At 35.3% G+C, this 21,053-nt stretch overlaps 1 protein-coding gene across 2 annotated transcripts in view; it reads left to right on the top strand.

Annotated features, from left to right (window-relative positions):
• UBR1 (ubiquitin protein ligase E3 component n-recognin 1) overlaps positions 1-21,053 on the top strand; it is a 168,291-nt gene that overhangs the window by 104,344 nt on the left and 42,894 nt on the right. For both annotated transcript variants that reach the window (XM_069105859.1, XM_069105860.1), the window contains exons 31-36: positions 3,312-3,405; positions 5,327-5,476; positions 7,957-8,054; positions 11,102-11,195; positions 12,337-12,485; positions 19,900-19,955. In XM_069105859.1, the coding sequence (XP_068961960.1) occupies positions 3,312-3,405; positions 5,327-5,476; positions 7,957-8,054; positions 11,102-11,195; positions 12,337-12,485; positions 19,900-19,955 (641 nt within the window). The remainder of the gene's footprint in view (positions 1-3,311; positions 3,406-5,326; positions 5,477-7,956; positions 8,055-11,101; positions 11,196-12,336; positions 12,486-19,899; positions 19,956-21,053) is intronic.

Below are 21,053 nucleotides of genomic sequence, written 5' to 3'. Positions count from 1 at the left end.
TCTCTCTCTCTCTCTCTCTCTCTCTCTCTTTCTCTCTCTCTCTTCCTGTCTCTTTCTCTCTGTGTGTACATTAGAACATTCTGTTTGAAGAGAAATTGGAAATTGAGACTTTGTTTTCATTATTATTTGGGCAAATTGATTTAAATTTTGTCAGCCATGATTTTTCCTTCTGTAAGGTTTATCTTTTTATATGTCATTTAAACTACTTTTACTTAAAAAGTACTCTGAAGTAGATAAAGGCTAGCCTGATTTGAAGTTCCTTCAAAAGGGTGGTAATCTTCACAATTTTAATATATTTAGGCATTATCTAATTATTAGGAAGTTCTCATACTGAGCTGAAATTTGTCTCCCTATAATTTCTGCCCACTGGCCCTTGTGCCTTTTGGGAAATAAGTCTAAAATCTTTACTGTATTACAGCCCTTCACATATTTGGATATAGCAGTCATGTGCCCCTGAGTCCTCTCTAATCCAAGGTAAACATGACCAGTTCCTTTAGTTAATGCCTTTATTATCTTAGTCACTTAGCTCTGGAAGAACTTTAGCTTATCAATATCCTCAAATTTTGATGCCCAAAATTTTGCATAGTATTACAGATTTAATATGATCAGAAGTTAGTTTTTCTAGCACTTAACAGCTTTTAGCCTCTCTTGCCTTATAAAGAAAACAAGCAATTAAGGGGAAAGACTATGTTCATGCAGTCATGTTGTCATTTGCTCTTCAGATTTTTGTATCTAAACTTTACTTTTGGTTTAAGACAATTTCCTAAACTTTCTCAATTCATGGCTCCCTTAGTGTCTGAGTAATGTTTTCATAGCACCACTAGACCAAAAAGAAATACCTAAAAGTTCTGTTTATTAAGTGGTTAGGTCTAAATAACTTAATAAGTATTTATATCCTAGCAACTTAGCCATTTGGAAAAATAGTACACATAAATTGAAAGAATTTTCTTTTTCATCTTTTTATTACATTCTCAAATAACCACAGATACTTACTAATAGGATTTGTGTGCCTTTTAGGAACTGAATAACTTCTCAGAGTTTAGGTTAGGACACTACCTCTCTCATTTTCCTGTTCCACATTGATTTTCACATAGTACTTGCATCAGAGCGACTGCCAGAAACTCAACTTTGATGAAATATAAACCTCACAAATGAATAAGCTCAAGAAGCTACTGGTGTAGGCAAAAATACAAGTAAAAAATACCATACCCACATATCTCTGACATTTGAGAACATCATTGAAAGAATTGAAAGTAAAGTAACATGATATAATGTTGAAACTATGAACTACTTTGAACTAGTAGATCTCACACTGCCTGACCGATATTGAATATCTGTGTTTCCTTCAGAAATTAAAAATATCCTGGTTAACCTCTGTGAGTTTACCTCAGGTTTGGTTTAGGGTGCTATAGGTAATTTATATGACATTAATATTTCCATTGTCTTCCTATTGTAAATAACAGAAGACCCTTCTGGCACCCTACTTCAGTATGGTGACTTCATCTTAAATATTAGTCTTTTTTTTTCTTTTTTTTCTTTTTTGGAGGGGAGAAGACAGGGCATTTGGGGTTAAGTGAATTGCCCAAGGTCACACAGCTAGTAAGTGTTAAGTGTCTGAGTTTGGATTTGAACTCAGATCCTCCTGACTCCAGGGCTGGTGCTCTATTTACTGCACCACCTAGCTACCCCAAATATTAGTCTTTCCTAGATCAATTGTACTATCTTCATTAAACCACAAGACATTTTTTTTTTTTGCCTTTACCAAGTTGACAAAAATTTGGGCTTATAATTAGATGATTTGTTTTAATGCCCCCATTTTTTTGTCCAATAGTCTTCTGAGAGAATGGAAGCATGCAAAGCAATACTATTTGCCAAGCATTGTAAGCTTTGATGTATGCATAATATGAATCCCCAAGCCATCCTACAGGTACTCCCTCCAGTGCTTTTAAGAGAAGAGATCTTACTACTGTGTTTCCCCGATAATAAGACACTGTCTTATTAATTTTTTGGACAGAAAAACACCAGAGGGCTTATTTTCAGGGGAGGGCTTATTTTAATGAACATTGACAGCAATTTTAATAAACAGGTAAATGTGAACAAAAAAATGTACCTTTATTCAATAAGAAAATCACTGGGGAAGAACAGGATGACACGCTCACTGCTGCAGCTCTGATTGGATGCAGTTCGGAGCACACGTGCGTTTCACAGGGGGGGAGACGGTGCATACAGAGGGTACCGTAATGTAGCGTGTAGCGCAGGGGATCACCTTCACTACAGTAGCAATCTCAATAGGGCTAATTTTCAGGGGAGGGCTTATTTTAGAGGAATCTCACACAGTAAGGGGAGGGCTTATTTTCGGGATAGGTCTTATTATCGGGGAAACACGGTAGCTTCAAGTAGCCTTTTACTTTTTTGTTTAAGATATCAGATGTCAGTGTTATAGATGGCTGAGCTAATCTGATTGAATTATAGAAAAAAACCGCTCTAGAAAACCACGTATTGTCTAAGTATTTCTACATCAAATAAGCTAAAAAAAAAAAACCGCTATAAACTGGGGATTAATTCACTCATAAAATTATATTTTGCAAAAGTTGATTCATATTTATATTTTGTAGAACTATATTTTCTGGACCATATTTATACTTTATCTCTTTACTATGTTACAGAAAATCATTATTTTACTACTATTAGGGAATTCCTAAGGTTGTTGACAATGCAATTAGGATAAGGACTGGACCTGTGATTTTATTGATATGAGGAACTCTTAGACAAGGAAACTTTCTACTAATGCAAGCTGGCACCTTCTCTCCAACTTAATAGTCCTAGAGAGCTGCTAGAACACTGAAAGGTTATGTGATTTGCCCACTGTCACAATCAGTCTGTATTAGAGGCAGGACTTAAACGCAGCCTGGCACATAGTAGGCACTTAATAAATATTGATCAATAGATTCAAGGCTACCTCTTTACCCATGTCTTATATACTATATTTTATAACAGCAGCTAGGTATAAGCTTGGAGTCAGAAAGATATGAGTTCAAATCCAGCCTCAGATACTTACTATTAGATCCAGGGCAAGTCCCTTAAGTCCTGTCTGCCTTCACCTATACAATGGTGATAATAACAGCAACTGCCTCCCAGGATTGTTGTGAGCATCAGATGAGATAATGTTTGTAAAGAAATGCTTAGCACAGTGCCTGGCACGTAGTAGGTGCTATATAAATACTTACAATGAGACTATTTCCTAGTTAATATTAGTTTTTCGTGATAAGAGAAATTGCTGCATAGCCCTAATTTATGTCTTCTTCTACTAGAAACACCAGATCCACTCTTCATGGATCCTAACTTGACATGTGGAACCCACACTGGCAGCTGTGGCCATGTCATGCATGCAGTTTGCTGGCAAAAGTAAGTTCATTCTGTTTTCATTTCAGTAACTTCTTAGAAGAAACAAATTGAATTAAATTCAATGTTTGTTGCTCCAAACATTACATTTTCTTATACCTCTTCTTCCCCAACCATACTTCTTTCTCTTCTCTTCCATCACCTTCCTTTGCCCTTTTAAATTTTTTCTTATTACTCCTATGCTCTTTCCCTCTGTGCTCCTTTACCTCTTTTCTTTCTTTTTAGTTATGAAACAACCATGTCCATGCCTGATGAGGATAAATTAGGAGTAGTAAACATGGAAGTGATAAAGGAGTAGGTGTTAAGATTTCAAGGAACAAAAATAAGTAAATCTTTGGCATGAGAGTTAGAATGTGATTACATATATATTATAAATACTCATAATTATATATAGTTGGTCCTGGAGTCAGGAAGACCCAGGGGTAAATCAGTGTTCCTAACAAGACTCAAAGAATAGTACTTCCAGAGAGGTTGCTGATCTTCATAGGCAGAGGAAGTTTCTATACCATAAGTTCCCAGAATGGTTGAAATCACAAATAGAAACCAAAATTATTTTTACATATGAATATACATACATGCACACACAGATTTAATAAATATATAGTAAATTTTTTATTATTTTTATTATGCCCATTGTTAGGACTGGCTAGGTTAGTGGATTTTAGGTTGACCCTTGAGTCAGGAAAATCTAGGATTAAGTCCTGCCTTCAAGACATATATGATGGGCAAGTTACTTGATCTCACAGTAGCCCAGGTCACTCTCCACAACTATAAATTACAAAGGTGTTAGCAGTCTGCTGCATTGGAGAGGATTTTTCCATACATTGACAAAATCACGGTTTTGGACAACAAAATGTATGTGTATGTACACAAATTGCAAAATTATAAACATAACCAGGGCTATATAACAAATTTATATTCAGTTAAACTATATTATTTTCAAATAGCTTAATACTTAAGCATAGTTTTTTTTTTTATTTCTAGTCTTAGTTTTTTAATCACTAGTACTATTTGTGTTATGTAATGGTCGACTTTGGGAATAGCTTCTGGAAGATCACTTCTGATTTTCAATACTTCTTCTACTGACATTGATAGTAAACATAGAAATTTATATAAATAACCACAAATATTCTAGAACTACCCCTGAGAAAAGTACTCCAAAGATAGAAAAATGGGACAAGAAGATCCAGGTTTCATCTCTTCTGAGAAAGGAGAAATCCTAAGAAATTGTATTTCTCAACTGTGTCTTAAAGGCAAAACTTTTTTCACCTGATCAGAATTTGTAGGTCTAGCATTTTCTAGGTGATCAATTTAATGACCTGAAACTAAAGGGAATAGTCTTTTTATTATATATTTGATTAGGTAGGACAGCACTGCATTAAAGCTTCAAATCTTTTATGTTTTTACTACCTTTTTCACCTGGGTAAGAAAGCCAATTTACTTTTATTATATTGAGTCAGTTCTTTGTATTTTCTTTTTCCTTTTTTTTTTTGCAGGGGGAAGGCAGGGCAATTGGGGTTAAGTGAGTTGCCCAAGGTCACACAGCTAGTAAGTGTTAAGTGTCTGAGGTCACATTTGAACTCAGGTCCTCCTGACTCCAGGGCTGGTTCTCTATTCACTGTGCCATCAAGCCACCCCAGTGTATTTTCATTCTTAAGATATATTGTGAGGGGGGAAAAAAAGATATATTGTGAAAGAAGCAACTTCTTAAAAACATGCAAGCAATTATTAGTAGAATGTCTAGGAAAAACCCAACTGTTTTTATGTGAATCTGAAGACTATGAAGACTAGACGTGTAGAAACACCTTGAGAAAATTTACTATCTCTAGCACACCCCTAGTTTTTTTATATCAGATTTTATGACCATCAAATTTTAGGTATTTGCACAACATTAAACTAATCCATTTCTTTTGGAATTTTGTAGGTACTTTGAAGCTATACAGATTAATTCTCGTCAGCGCCTTCATGTTGAGTTTTTTGACTTGGAGAATGGAGAATATCTTTGTCCTCTTTGCAAATCTTTGTGCAATACTGTGATCCCCATTGTTCCTTTACAAATACAAAAGATAAACAGGTATATTTTGTTTGTGTACTTAGTCTCATTTCTAAAAAACTGGCCTCTAGTGCCTCTTAGTGATCCCCATCTCATTTTGAGACTACATGTCAGTTTTTCACTAACCAAAAAGTAATTACTCTTTTTTGCCCCATGCTTTTTAATGTTTACTTCACTACTTTATTATTTGATCCATCAGTGTATTTTTAATACTTGTAATTAGTAACTAATACTTGTAATAACCAGTAGAGATTGCGACCTATTCATGCCTGATAACAATAGAAATGTATTTATCACTTTAAAGTTTGCAAAATACTTAACATGCATTGTCTCACTTACATACATTCTCTGCAACAACACTGAGGTTAATAGCACAGATATGATTAGCTCCATTTTACTAATGATGAAACCAAACCTGGGAGATATGCCCAGATGTGTCACGCAAGAATAAGAGGCAAGATCCAAGCACGGATCTTCCTGATTTCCAGGTTCAGCACTCTCTCCACTGTGGTTCACTGCCTCTCATGCAAATAAGTAAAATTTCATAATATTGGCCTGACAGGGAGGTGATGGACTCCGAATGCAGAAGGAGAAATACTTTTTGGACATGGCCATTGCATGAATTTATTTTGCTTTACTGTGCATATTTGTGACAAAAGTTTTGTTTTCATTTTCTTCTTTTTCCCCCATTGGTAAAAGAAGGTAAGAATAGGCGTAAATAGGTTTTTTTATTGAAGAAAAAAATAAAATGTTTAAAAGCCACTCTTTTATGTCTTTTAAGAACTAGGATATGGTCCCAGGTTCTTATTTTGTAAGTATCTGTTATCAGCTAATCAGTGTAATTACTTTTATTTACCTCTTAGTATCACAGAGGGAACCCATAAGATAGTAAAAACCGACCAATCTTTGTCAAATATCCCATAACTTATCATTGCTATTATGAAGCATTAAATTGTTTTTTTTAAATATTTACAGCAATATTCTTTTATCCCTTTGGAATCTCCTGTGTGTGTGTGTGTGTGTGTGTGTGTGTGTGTGTGTGTCTTAGTCCTTCATTTAGAGATGTAGATAAAATGAAATAATAGCTGTGAAATTGCTTTTGAAAACTTTTGAAGTACCTTCCAGGATGTCCATAAGCAGGGCTCCTTAAAATGCTGGCCACGAACTTGCTTTTCCACATTTTTTTATAACTATTTCAGTTATCAAACTTGTTTTCCTTTGTAATTCTATATTTTTTATTCATTTAAGAACATAATTCTGAAAAGAGACTGTACTTTCTTAATCTAGGTAGTAGGTATGATGGAAATAAGTTGCAAATAGCTTTTAAAGGCAAATTTATTAACACTTTTTAGAACAGCTAAAGTACATAGATGTATAATTTAACATACTATCCCATATAACATAGTATTTGTTCTAATCTTCCAACTCTTCAACTAATTGAGTTAATAATGTTGATCATCATCTCCCCCAAAGCAGGTAGGATTTTTTTTCTTTACTGAGCTATATTTTAACATGTTCCATAACATGAAAGTCGTGTTAACTCTTCACATGAATAAGTTGGGAACAGACAACTTAGGAAATATATGTTTAGGGTATAGTGATATGGAGCTATGTGAAAGTAGATTCAGCCTTAATTCTACTATTTTTTGTGGATTCCTGTGAAATGTTTTATGTACAACTGCTACAGTTTCCTCTTGGGCTCCAGACCTCTGCAACCATAGAATCATTGACAGAACCCATTTCTTTGAATGTATTTATTCATTTATAAGTTCAAATTCGATGTTGTTCATCTTTCTGCAAATGAGCGGTAAATTTTCCTCTCAGTTTTGACATGGTCAATGTCTGCTAGCCAAACGATTAAGAACTTTCTTATGATAGAAAATATTTTTTCTTTGTTCTTATAATCTGACATGAAGCTGTATTGCATTATAGTTGCTCTAACTTTAATAAGTCTTTTTAAAAATGTCATTTATATACATAAATGTCATTACCACAGTCTTGAGTTATTCAGGTTTAGAAGTTCATAAGGATTTTATGAAGCATCAAAAAATATAATGTGTTATAAGAGGAAATGATGGTAATAACTGATCAGTCTATACTTAACTTTCTGAGAACAGAGAAATTTTCAGATTAGATCTTGGTCTGTCAGTTCTTATGTGTTTTTATTCTCATTTCATTTTAAGAAATTATCTGAAAAAAATTCTCAGCTTATCATCTAGTTTTTTAAAAGCTATCTGTGGTTCCTCTTAATATTCTTTTATTTATTATTGAGAATCAATTTCTCTTTAATTAGTAGGTAGTGGTGTTCAAATCTAACATCCCATGATCTGACACTTAAAATATTTTTTTCCATGTTCCATATACATAGAGCATCTTTATAGGTCATAGATGCTACTGAAACTTGATGGCTTATATTTCTTTAAGAGAAGACCCCAAGTCTGGAACATAATCATGAGTGATAACCCTTTATTTTTAGTAACTTTTTCATTTTATTTTTTCAGTGAGAATGCAGAAGCTGTTGCTCAACTTTTATCCTTGCCACGGTGGATAGAAACTGTCATGGCCCGAATATCAGGTTACAATGTGAAAAATGCTAAAGGTTTGATTTACATGTTATTTTCAAATAAGCTGTATGAGGACCTAATTGTCAATAACTTAGTTATGAAATTTATTGTCAGAAAAAGTGGATGAATTGCCTAACTCCTTCTTCAGATATGATTTTCAAGTGCAGATGTGTTAGATTTTGCACAATGCAGGTAATGTGAATTAAGGCTGGTTTAATTTAAATCTAGTAGATTAAATCAGAAAATCAGTGTTAATCCTTTTTGTAATGAAAAACTTCATTTTGGTTTTTACCATGTGTATTCTTTAGTTTTCAGAGACTAATATATGAAATGCATTTTTAAAAAAATTAGAGACATTTTAGCTAATTCTATAAAAGGAAGGAAAGCTTATCCTTTTTTTCTAGTCTCTAAAGAGGAAAAAGATTTTAAATCACAACTTTGAACCATAACATTCTCTCAACTCTACTCTCAAGACTCCTGGAATTTCTTTAGTTTCCCCTACTTCTGTCTCCTTGAATTTTATATCTTATATTTTTCCTAGATTTAATTAAATCTTAAATAAAATGTGTTCAGTTAATTTCCTAAAAAATTACCTTTAAAAACTGTTAAAGGTATGATGTTTTCTAAAAGCTAAAGAAACTATAAACTTGCTGGGTATATTTTTCATCTATGTGTTTAATTCAGTAGGTCTTTATTGAAGTCCCCCATTGTGCTCAACACTGCTATTAAGGAAATGGAAAAAAAATTACATGACATGATTCTTTTGAAGATATTTTATTTATATGCTGCTAATTAAAATAACTACTTTATGTAATATAGTTAGATACAAGATTAGACAAGTGTTACAAATTTTCAGAGAAAGATCTTGGTTAGTTTTGGCAGTGAGAAAAGACTTCACAAAGTAACCAAGATTTCATTTGGGCTTTCAGCAATTGGTAGGATTTGTATACATAGTGGTGGAGAAGGTGTTTCAGGACCATAAATACCAGAATTGAGAGTTTGGGCTTGATTCTGTAGGCAGTAGGGAGTGATTAAATTTTATGAGAAGTGGACTGGAAGGATGATTGTGGTATTGTAAAGTTTAATTTTATGGTTTGAGGTGATGGATTAGAGACAAACTAGAAGCAAAAATAGCTGTTGGGTTACTAGTATAACCTAAGCATAAAATTAACCAGTCTTGGACAAGAGTGGTAGTGGTAAAGTACTGGGCACAATTTGTGTATTTCCCAGTTACTTACCAATTAATTAGTGTAACTAAATTAAATCAAAGAGAGGTTATTATTTAAGAAGGACTGATCAGATGTAGAGAAATGAACCCAAAATAACACTAAAGCCCTGAAAATGTGTGATGGCACAAATGGTCAAATTGGTAAGCAGTTGGTGACCTTTAAGAGAACAGTTGCTGTTAACAGAAATATCCTTGGAACCCATAAATCTATAATAGACTCTTCTAGGCTAAGAATTGACATCAATCTAAATAGGAACTTCCATAGTATTGGGTCCCTAATGTTCATATGCTATTGTGAGTTATTTAACTATCCATATAGAAAAAATCTAATGGATGAAGACTTCCTATCATCCACACTATGACATGCAGTTACATAAACAGCATATAGAGCTCATTCATCAGTACCTGTATCTGATACATTGGATGCATGTGGACAGTGAACTGGACCTAACATGCTGGATTGCCTCTCAGAAATTATGAAGCTCTTTTAGTTACACACCCCCCCCCAAAAAAAAAAATTTCTTGAAACAAAAGTCTCTTTTTAGAAAAACAACAGTATTGTTCTAAAGTTTAAACTCATCCAAAGATCAATACTTAAAAAATGTAATCAGTCTTGGGGAAAAGAAGGAACCTTCTGCCATTGATACTTGATAAAAGATTTTTATTTATTTCCTAACTGGCTTTTTAGTCATTGTAATTCTAGGCCTTGGCACATTGAGAGCTCAACAGAAGTATGACTGCTTAATGACAGCTCTTATTGTTATTTTCTAGACATTCCTCTAACTGATATATGGTGGTAATCTTTTGCCAAATATTCTTCTTGATTACTGTTTCATTAACTTTTATATTTAGACCTAACACTTTCAGAAATATTACCACCACTTAAGAGTGAATAATATTGTTTTTTTTTCTACCAGCATGAAGCTAAATATGTAAAAGAAAGTTAACTCTTAAAATTTGAGTAAACACAGTTGTAGTGAGTAGATAAAAACCAACCTGTATACTGGAACAATTATCTTCTCAGTAGTTTACACCAAAACTGACTTATGTATATCTGGTATAATGGTAATGTCTGTGTTCCTGTTGTGGCTGATGTGGTGAGAAAATCCCAGTCTGTTTTGAGGAAATAGCTTATACCTATTTCACTGTAATGGAAATAGGAAGCTATGCTTTAATGATGATTTTTCTTTATTCTTGTACTATGATTCCATTTGAGAGGTGGTTTTGAATAATGAATAGCGAGCTTCTTCAGAGTCCTGAAGGTCTGGCTTCAAGCTCCATCTCTGACATTTTAGTAGTATGACCATGACTCTCCACTTAAGCTTCTGTGTGCCTCTGGGAACTAAGATTATAAATTGTAGGGCATTTGCCAACCTGCATTGGTAGAGAGAGGAGTTTCCTCACTAGGAGTTCTGTATGTTGATGAAATTAGAGGTTTGGATAAAAAAGTAAAGATTCCTTTTTTTCTTTAAAATTTCAAAAAAGAAAATTCACATGTGATAAGCTATCAGGGACTTAGGGTAGGAAAGACCAAGAAATTTTTAGGGAATATATTAGCAGTCTTTATTCTAATTAGCTCTTAAAACATGATAGCCTAGATCCCTCTTAAATTCTTCTTTGATGATTTGGTATGACTTTGGAAATGCTTAATTATTCCATAATTTTCTTTTTTTAATTTATTAATTACTTTGTAATCTTAGTGTTTTTAAAAGCAGCATGAAAACTTCAGAAAATGATAGGTTGACATTTTGGGAAAAAAATAGATGATTATAACATGTATTACAAAATCTCCTTAAGTGTTTGTCAGGCTAAGGAAATTAATTTATCATTTTTTTCCTCTTTCCTCATTTTAAGGAGAGAAGCCAAAAGTTTCAGTATTGGTCAATCAAGGAATGGGTGATACTACTTTGGAATTTCATTCTATACTGAATTTTGGAATCCAGCCTTCGTAAGTGTTTCGATATTTATCATTCGTTTTTCAGTATGAGCAAAATTGAAAGTTAATATTTGCCCTGTAAGAAATGCTATATAAATTTCTTTATCTTGCTTTTTAAAATTATCTTCCTCATGGAATATAAAAAAATAATAATAGCAGCTGACATGTATACAATACTTTGAGGTTTGCAAAGAACAGGATATATGTATTTTGACCCATAGTATACTGTGGAGATGGTACTATAGGTATTATTACCCCCCATTTTACAAATGAGGAAACTGAGGCTTAGATTTTACATGACTTGTATATGGTCCTACAAAATAAGTGTCACATTTGAGCCCAGGCCTTTTGTAACTCTTAGTGCAGGCTTTTCCCCAATATACCTAGCTACATATCTTTCTGTTTACATGGATAGTGTCAAGTGAGAGGCATTGTGGTATGATGAATCATGTGCTTGAATTTGTAGTCAGAGAAGCTACTTCAAGTTCTAGTACTCCAACTTTCCACTTACTATGGGAAAGCTACTTAAACTCCTTATTTGTAAAAGGGAATGTTGAATGGGATGGCTTTTAAGGTCCTTTCTGGCTTCAAAACTATGATTCTATGAAGTATTTTCTGATGCTCTCCTTAGAGTTTGGGTTAATGGGTAGTACTCTAAGAGATGACATAGAAAAATAATTGAACTAGGAAGCATAAAAGAGTCATGAGTTCAAATTATAGATCTGCCACTGATTTGCCATCACCTCAGACAAATCCTTTTGTGAACTTGTCTGCAAATTGGGGATAATTAAACTTGCTCTGTGTATTTCAGAATCTAGTTGTTAGAGCAAAATGAAACAATGTATGGGTAAATACTTTGAAAAGTATCTGGTATTATACAAATAAAAACTGGTATCATATGGCTAGTTTCTAGAATATGCTTTACCAGATATGATTCTTTCTGATGCTCTTTATCCCCTTCTTGTCTCCTACCTTTCCCATGTTTGTTTACTGAAGGAACTTTTAAAATAGCATATTTCTATATTTTCACAAAGAACAAGAAGCCTATATCATAAAAGGTGAAATTTCTTTCTGTTGTAGAGCCTCTTGACTCCCCTTAGTGATCAATACTTTCATTAATTCACTAGCTGAACTTTAATTTTTCTCTTTTCAGAGTCAAATTCTCTAGCAGCATAAAAGAGATGTTGGTTCTCTTTGCCACAACAATTTATAGAGTTGTGCTGAAGGTGCCTCCGGATGAAACTGATCCTCGGATCCCTGCAATGACCTGGGGCACCTGTGCTTTCACCATCCAGTCCATTGGTAAAATATCTCACGGGATTGATTGTTGGATTAATTAGAACAGCTTCTCTTCAAAATTTAGGTTTTTTGTGTGTTGTTTTTCCTGAAAAGATCTTTAGATATGTCTAAGGATTAGGTTAGGATATTTTAAGAAGATTTGCATAACACTTGAAACTTTGCAAAGTACTTTACATATTATAACCCTGTAGGGTAGGTAGCACAAATATTATCCTCATTTTACATATAAGGAAATAGGCTTTTGGAATTGTCTATAGTGACAGAGCTATTAAGTGTCAGAGGCAAAATTCAAACTTAGGACTTGATTATGCAACATTGCTTGTCATTGTCTAAGTTTGAGAGATTGGATGAATTTTTTTGTGAGTGGATTTGAAAGGAGAAAGCTTGATTTACATTTTCTGTCATTTAAATACCAATGGTAAAGTTTTAATTCAGGTTTATGAAAGGTCTCACTTATTGATTATAAAATAAAAAATTTTCCAATAGTGATTGAATTACCACTTCCAGGGTCTCCAGTATAGGTGGAACTCAGTGACACTTTGAGGTTCTTTCCAGCTCTGAGATTTTTGTATTTCACTCATGAAATAATGTACATTTATATAGTGTTTTAAAATTTGAAAAGCAATTTATATATATATAAACTATAGGTATACATATACATACATATACACACATGTATCATATCATCTAATTCTCCAATAACACTTTGAGGTAAATACTATTATTATACTCATTTTACAGATGAGGAGCTGAGACTCAGAGATTCAGTGATTTGCTTGTACTCATAGAGCTAGTAAGTGTTTGATTTAGGAATTGAACCTTGCTTCTTGACTTACTATGGTTTGGGGAGAATGCTCTGAGACTGGAATCAGAATCCAGGTTTGAATCCTGATTTTTCCATTTACAGTTATTATGACTTTAGGCAAAACACTTAATATCTCTGGGCTCCAGTTTCTTCATGTGTAAGTTCATAGAGAAAATAGATTTTGAACTGGAAGGGACCTGAGATCAAATTTTCATGTGAATAAAGAAGGAAGCAGACTGACAAAAACCTGACTTGTGTTTGAATCCTTGCTCTGTACTTTTACATATTTATCCTTAAATGAGCTCTTTCATTTTCTAATCTGTAAAGTGAGGTTTAAAATGAGATTTTTTAAGGTCCCTTCCAGATCTAAATCCTAAGATTCTGTTAACCCACTGGCCTCTGCTATTTATATGCTTGGATTCTTATTTAGCTCCCTTCTTCATGAATCACATCTGACCAGTGACCAATGTTTTCTCCCTAGAATACCTAGAATCTGCTTCTATATTCTTATAGTCATGGATATATCTGTGAACCTGTGTAAAACCAAGCACAAACATTTGCTTTCCAGAGGATAGCTGCTGTGAATAGCTCTAAGGTTCTGATCACCTAGTATAGTGAACTCTCTATTCAGTAGTAAAGTAAGCCAAAACATTCACAGAAACCAAAGTAGAGCATTCACAGTGATATAACATAATAACTCATCACTAAAGTGGCCACATAGTTTTAAACAAAAGATATCATTCATTAAGTTCTTAACTCAATCATCCTTAAGGAGCAATCCTCCTTAAGTGACAAAGTACTAAGGTCAGAGTTTTCCACTCCTAGGTCACATTGTCTTAATCTCCCAGTCAAAAAGTCTTCTTTTTCTTGATTGGAGATTAGTTTCCAGTCATCCTTAAGAGGTACAGAGTACAAAGTTCTCCCACCCTTAGGCCACAATAAATCATGTTTTTCTCAGTCAGCACTAAGTACCCAAGGAGAGGTCTTTTCATCTTGACTCAAGGCTGTCTCTCAGATTCCATGGTTCCTCTTACATGGGTTCAGCTCCTGCCTGAATCTACCCAATCATCACCTAGATTCAAAGGTGGGCAGCTCTCAGCTCTTTGTCCAGTTCCTCATCCAGCTCCTCCTCTGGTTCCATGTTGAAGCTCACAGTGTCCAGTCCACCTCAAGTCCTTCACAGTTTCCGTTTCTGGGAAGACAAAGCTTAACAGAGCCAAAACAACATGCATGCTTATTGCCAGCACCATCATCAGTTCACTGAGTGCCTGTGAAATCAACACAGACCCACAAACACGGTCTGAGAACTCACCACAAACCATCAGTATAGTCCTAGGACCTGCTCCAGGACTTCTGTAAACAGACAACAAGAAAATCCTCTTTCAGGGCTTCTGTACAAAGTATCACAAACAAAAGTCCACACAGACAGAGCAGACAGACAGAGTGCCTCGGCCACAAGTGTTCCCTTCTCAGTTCCGCTCCCTTCCAGCCTGTGCTCATCTTATCTGGTCACTAGCTCCTCCCTGTTCTGCCCATCTCTTACATCCTTCCTGTTCCTATCTTTGGCAAGTCCCTCCCACTGCCGGTTTCACAAGGTCTGTTTCTTAACAAAGACTTGATATAATCATGGGCAAGGCTCAAAAGAAATTTGAGCTGAAACAAGGTGCTAAATAATTAAGTAGCTGAAACAAGGCTCTAAGCACTTCTTTGCTTGCCATTACAACCTTATTACAGCCTTATTGTGGGACAGCTACAATCCCATACTTACCAGTTACCTTACCTCTTACTTTTTGCCCATTATCACGTATCCAACAAACAGTTTGTGTGTATTTATATTACCAGTGTTTCTACACTTCTATCTGTATGTCTCATGTATCTCTAAATTCACTACTATGCCTAATGTGCTACACAGTAACTATAGTTCAGTGACTAATAATGCTAGTGTTTTTGAGATAGAGTTGGAGCAGAATTGTAGTCAGTCAGCAGAAACAACCTATGAAAGTAAAAAAATAACCAAAGAAAATCTGTAAGCATCAGATGATGTGTCTATAATCATTCCCTTGTTTTTGGCATCATTTGGTTTTCCCTGATAATACAAAATAAAAATGTGTTCCTCTAGCCCTTTGATTTTTTTTTCTTCTAGAATGGAGACTAACTTGTACTTTGTACATTCATGAATGTTACTACATAATGTACTATAGAAACACAAATATAGCATATTCTTGCAGCCCAATGCAAAATTCTCCTTGCTTTCTCTTCATGCTTTGAAAGAAGACCAGCACTATTTTCTCATCCTTTGGTAGTTCTTCTGGCGAACTCTTATGACTGACTACTATATCAAACTGCTTATTTATGAGATGCTTATTTAATGATCTCCTTCTATCTCATTTCAACTACCTCTAAACAGGTGATTCTCAGCTGTATTTATCCAGCCCTAATGGCTCTGTAGACCTCCAGTCTCCAGTTGCCTGTTGGACATCTTGAATTAGATGTCCTGTAGATATCTTTTAACTCATGTCCAAAATAATTCAATTCCACTAAAACCCTCCTCTCTTCATAATTTGCTCATTACTATTAAGAATACTGCCATCTTCCCAGTTCCCCAAGCTTTCAACCTCAGATGTATGTCATCCTATACTCCTCACTCTCATTCTTTCATATCCAATCTGTTGCCAAGGCCTGTTGATTCTACTTTTGCAACATCTCTTGTTTATGGCCTCTAATCGCTTCTAACATTGCCATCACCTTGGTGCAGGCCCTGTCACCTCACACCTGAACACTAATTCAGTAGCTTTCCGGTGGTCTCCCTGCCTTGCTTCTCCCCACTTAAGTACATCCTCCTTAGTACAGTTCTTAAAATGATCTTCCTAAAGCACATTTTTGGCCACATGACTTCCTTTTCAATAAACTCCAGTGGTTCCCTGTCCCTATTACCTTCAAAAATAAATTTGTAATCCTTTGTTTGGCTTTCAAAACTCTTTATAACCTGCTCCTGCCCTACTTTTCTAGGCTTCTTACATCTTTTGCCCCTTGTGCCTACCTCATCTCCACCCGCCATATATTTTTTGACCCAGGGACCCTGGCCTTCTTGCTCTTCCTAGCACAAGATGTTCCATCTCCTGACTTGGGCATTTTCACTGACTGCCCCCCAGGCCTGGAGTGCTCTTCCTCCTCTTTGTGTCTCCTGTCTGTGGCCCAGTGACTGGCACTATGTTGTTGACCCAGCTTGTTGCAGTTGCTTTTCAGATACTCCCATCTACTTCTGTGGCCACTAAACTCTGTCTTCCTTTGGTGATAGAGGAGGGGCCTAATTTAGCCAGAAGGTAGAAATGCACAAAGCACTTAATTTTTATCAGGTTTCTGGATTCTTCTTTTTTTCTGACTACAGGTTCTCATTTGAGCATAATACCTTGCATATAGTAAATGTTAAATAAATTTTGAATTGAAGAACTATCATTGCTAATTACATAAACTTTAACATTATGAGAACTCCCAAAACTCTAACTGAATCCTTTGAAATCCATTCTCACAATATCTAAGCTGCATCTGAGTCTGGGCTCAGCTTTCCTTTTCTTCTCATGTACTTCATACTGTATGATGGAGTAGTCACTTGCTCCCAAGGTTTCTATCATTTCTCCTTCATCAACTCCTTCCTTTAATGACTAGAATAAGATCCAAAAAAGCAGTTCCTCTTGTTAGTTCCTTCTCCTTTTGATCAATAAAATTATCCTTCAGGCATGTTGTGTTTTTAAGCTGCTCTGATTTTGGCACAGAAAAAGTTATAGCATTGAAGCCCTTCATCACTACAATAGAATGTTCTTGTGCCAGGTTTATGATATATTTCCAAACTTCTTATAACCAGTTCTACTGTCATGGTAGTCTCTATTATAACTTCACAGCAGTATTGTTTCTGTTTCTCCCTCCATTGAGAGTGACCGAAGAGTTCTTTGCCATCTTTCACATATACACCCCAACCCCCACCCCCACCCCCCCACCACACAAACACTTCACAAGGTTCCTGGATTGGTTCCTAAGATGTCCCATAAGCATCTCAAACTTAACGTGTCCGTAAACTGGACTCATATCTTCCCCCTTAAATACATCCCTTTTCCAAATTTTGCTATTACTGTCAATGGTACCATCATCCTTCTCGTCACTCTGGTATCATCTTCATTTCCTCATTCTTAATCCCCTACAATGCTAACCAGTTACCTTATCTTGTTTCTGCCTCTAAAATATTTCTTAAAGATGGCTCCTCTTTTACATTCACATAACCCCACCCAAGTTTAGGCCTACCTCAACTTTAACCTGGACTTTTGCAATAACCTCTTGTTTTGTCTCCCTGTCTTAAGCTTCTCTCCAATGCAGTCCATCCTCCACACAGCCACCAAGACTTTCCTAAAATATAGGTTTGATCCTGTCAGTCCCTCAGCTCATTAAATTATTGTAGTTCCCTATTCTATAGTATCCCTATTCTAGAAACAAATATAAACCCCTCTTTTTAAGTCTCTTCACAAACTGGCTTCATCCTACTTTTGTAGTCTCCCTATCTTTTACTCCCCTATGTATACTCTCACTCTGCGATTCAGCATTACTAACTTGCTCTTCTGTTCTGTACACAGAACTCCCTGGTTCAGGTTTTAGCTTTGTTTTACCTATCCCCCACAGCCTTCACTGTACTCCCTTCTCATCTCTGTCTCTTGGGATGACCCTGGTTGTCTTTATTACACAGCTTGAGCACCAAATTCTTTTTTTTTTTTTAATTGGTTTTTTTAAGTTATGAAGCCTTCTTTATTTTTTTCTCCCTCCCACTTTCCCTTACCCGCTGGGAAGCTTCGCATCAGAACAGCCAAGTAGTCTTCTTGACCAGGGGTGTCATATGTGAAGGAGGCCTGTAGGCACAACTCCTACCTGCAGCTAAACCAGATTAAAATGTAATCGTGAAATATTTAATAAAAGAAATTAAATGCCATACACCATAATGTTAATTTGCAGTTTTCTAAGTTAATATAAATGTACCACTATTTGAGTTTTACACTGCTGCTCTAGAATCATGGTTGACCATTCACCTGGTTAGAGTTCATCAGTCTTTCAAAATTGTTCTTTTTTTGTAATATTGATATTAGAGTAAAAATTGTTCTTCTTCTGCTCCCTTCTGGTCATCCTAGCTGCTAATGCATACCCTCCCCACTCCCTGCCCTGTATTCATTTTGTATATTTAAAAGTGTATATGTTTTCTCCCCATTACAGTATGATCTAGCTCCTTGAGGACAGGGTTGCTTTTACTGCTGCTTTTGTATCCTCTGCATTTAGTCTGGTGCCTGATACATGTTGTTATTGTTGTTCAGTCGTGTCCAGCTCTTTGTGACCCCATTTGGGGTTTTCTTAGCAAAGGTACTAGAGGGTTTTCCAATTCCTTTTCCAGCTTACTTTACAGATGAAGAAACTGAGGCAAAGAGAATTAAGTGACTTGCCCAGGGTCACACAGCTAGTAAATGTCTAAGACCAGATTTGAACTCAGGAAGATGAGTCTTTATAATTCCAAATCCAGGGCTCTATCCACTGTTCCACCTAACTGCCCATCTGGTACAGACATTGATATGCCAAAGTATACTGAAGTTTTATATGGCTCCTGAGGTCACATCTTAAATCACAGCTTCTCTATAAGAAATAAAATACAACAATTAAGTACCTCAGTATGTGAAAAACAGTGGCACTAAAAAAATAATTAAAGACTGAGTGGAGGTTTTTACAATCCAGATTTGTGGAGGGAAAATGAAGTTTATATTAGTCTAGTATAGCAGAGGCACGTAGGTGGCAAAATGGGTAGACTATTGGATCTGGAGTCAGGAGGACCTGAATTTAAATCCTGCCTCAGACACTTAGTATCTGTATAACTCTGAGCAAGTCACTTAACCTCTGTCTTTCTTGGTTTCTTTGACTGTAAAATGGGGATAATGATAGCACTTATCTATAAGGGTTGTTTTGAGGATAAAATGACATAATATTTTGTAAAGTACTTTGCAATCCATGAAAGCACTGTATAAAATACTCGTTATTAATATTGTTGTTATAATCATTATCATTATCATCATCATCATTATTACCCTTAAGTACTTTGCATGAAGTGCACTAGAAATAGTGAGGAAATTTAAGGCCATTAAATCCCATTTTGAAAATGATAAATTCTGTTTGGAATTTTAATAAGCCACATTTTCCATTTCATGAAGTAGAAAGATGATAGGGAAAAGTGATCAGAGTGCTAAATAAAATAACCTGCAAGAAAAAGATGTAGTTAACATGAGCGTTGGGGAGCGGGAATAACAGATTGGGAGTAAGCTGGAATGCGTTTTCTTTTTCAAGACTTAATCACTTAGCTATATCAAAAATTATAAGTTATCTCTATTTGATCACCTAATACTCATTTATTTAGAAAATTGAAGAAATTTGCATCTGGCTTAGAATGAAGTTTGAAGGGAAACATGTGAAACTATTATAATGAGAACAAACTGGTGTGACTAGAACAGTGGGGGCCATATGCAGAAAGTAGCACAATATATGCTATGGTTTTTAGAATCCATAATTTTAATGCTTTTTTTGTTTGTTTTTAAGACAACCTGCTGGAGGATGAGGGCAAACCTCTGTTTGGAGCCCTTCAGAATAGACAGGTATATCCTAAATACCTTACTATTATCATTATCATTATTATTATTACCATCATCATCATCATCATTATTATCATCCTAAGTAACATTATTTACATTGTGTTTTTGTAGGAGTCCAGTGTGAACCCAGTGATTATATTTAACCTCATTAACTTCCTGTTGTATGCAAGAAAACAGAACTAAAAAATACTAATTGGTATCTTGTTGAATAATAGATACCTACTTCCTAGCACATTTATAAAACTATCCTTAATTTAGAATTCCTTACTCATGGAACAGATTCCAGAGAGTAACATACAAAATCATTTCAAGTGATACGTGTTCATTTTAGTCCATGTAATCACTTTTTAGCAAGCTGGCCTCTGTTATCTCCTGGCTCCTTGGAATTATACTACCCATCAAAATCCCAGCATCTCAGTACTCCAGAGATTTGTGGGGTGGCAAGAGAGGGACCTTGAACCAGTTGCACTCCAAAAACTCCCCATAAAGCAGACAATGGGTCATTTATTACTCTAGATAGAGAGAGAGAATTCTCCTGCCTCTGCACAAACCCTGTTTGTCCAGTACCATTTGCCCCCTGTCCTCTTGGCATCTAGCTTTGTAGTCTTCTCAGTAACAAATGTGTTTGTAGTCATGATCCTGAACTTGAGGACCCTTACCTTTCCTAACAGTCATTCCTCTGCCTTCTAAGAGAGCAGTGTTTTAGCAGTGGAGTGATTTGGAATTCAACATATGTGGAGCTCTTATTCCGATAACAGACACCTGACTTTTTAAGTGTGCAAAACATTGTGATCTTATGAGCATGATTATGGGATGAGTATAGATTTGTATAATCCAGATTTGGGGGAGGCAGGAATTTTATATTAGTCCAGTATAGTTGTTTGCATGGAATATGATGAGGATGCCCAAAGCTAATAAACTCTTCATGAGTTAGGCATCCATTACAGTTGTTCCCCTGTCATGATCTCCTTTAGAATTTCTTGATTCATTTTAGCACAGGCACACAGCTCTAAGATTCAAAGTAAACCAAGTTAATACTCAAAAGTTGCATTCTGAGGTATTAAGAATTTTTATTCCCCAACTGCCCTCTAAAAAGCAAAA

Source organism: Petaurus breviceps, unplaced genomic scaffold, assembly GCF_028583685.1.
Source record: "Petaurus breviceps papuanus isolate PSGF00001 unplaced genomic scaffold, PetGlider_PUasm1.0 77, whole genome shotgun sequence".
NCBI lineage: Eukaryota > Metazoa > Chordata > Mammalia > Diprotodontia > Petauridae > Petaurus > Petaurus breviceps.
Note: the sequence above shows the minus strand (reverse complement) of the source record. Positions and strands in the feature narration are given on the sequence as shown.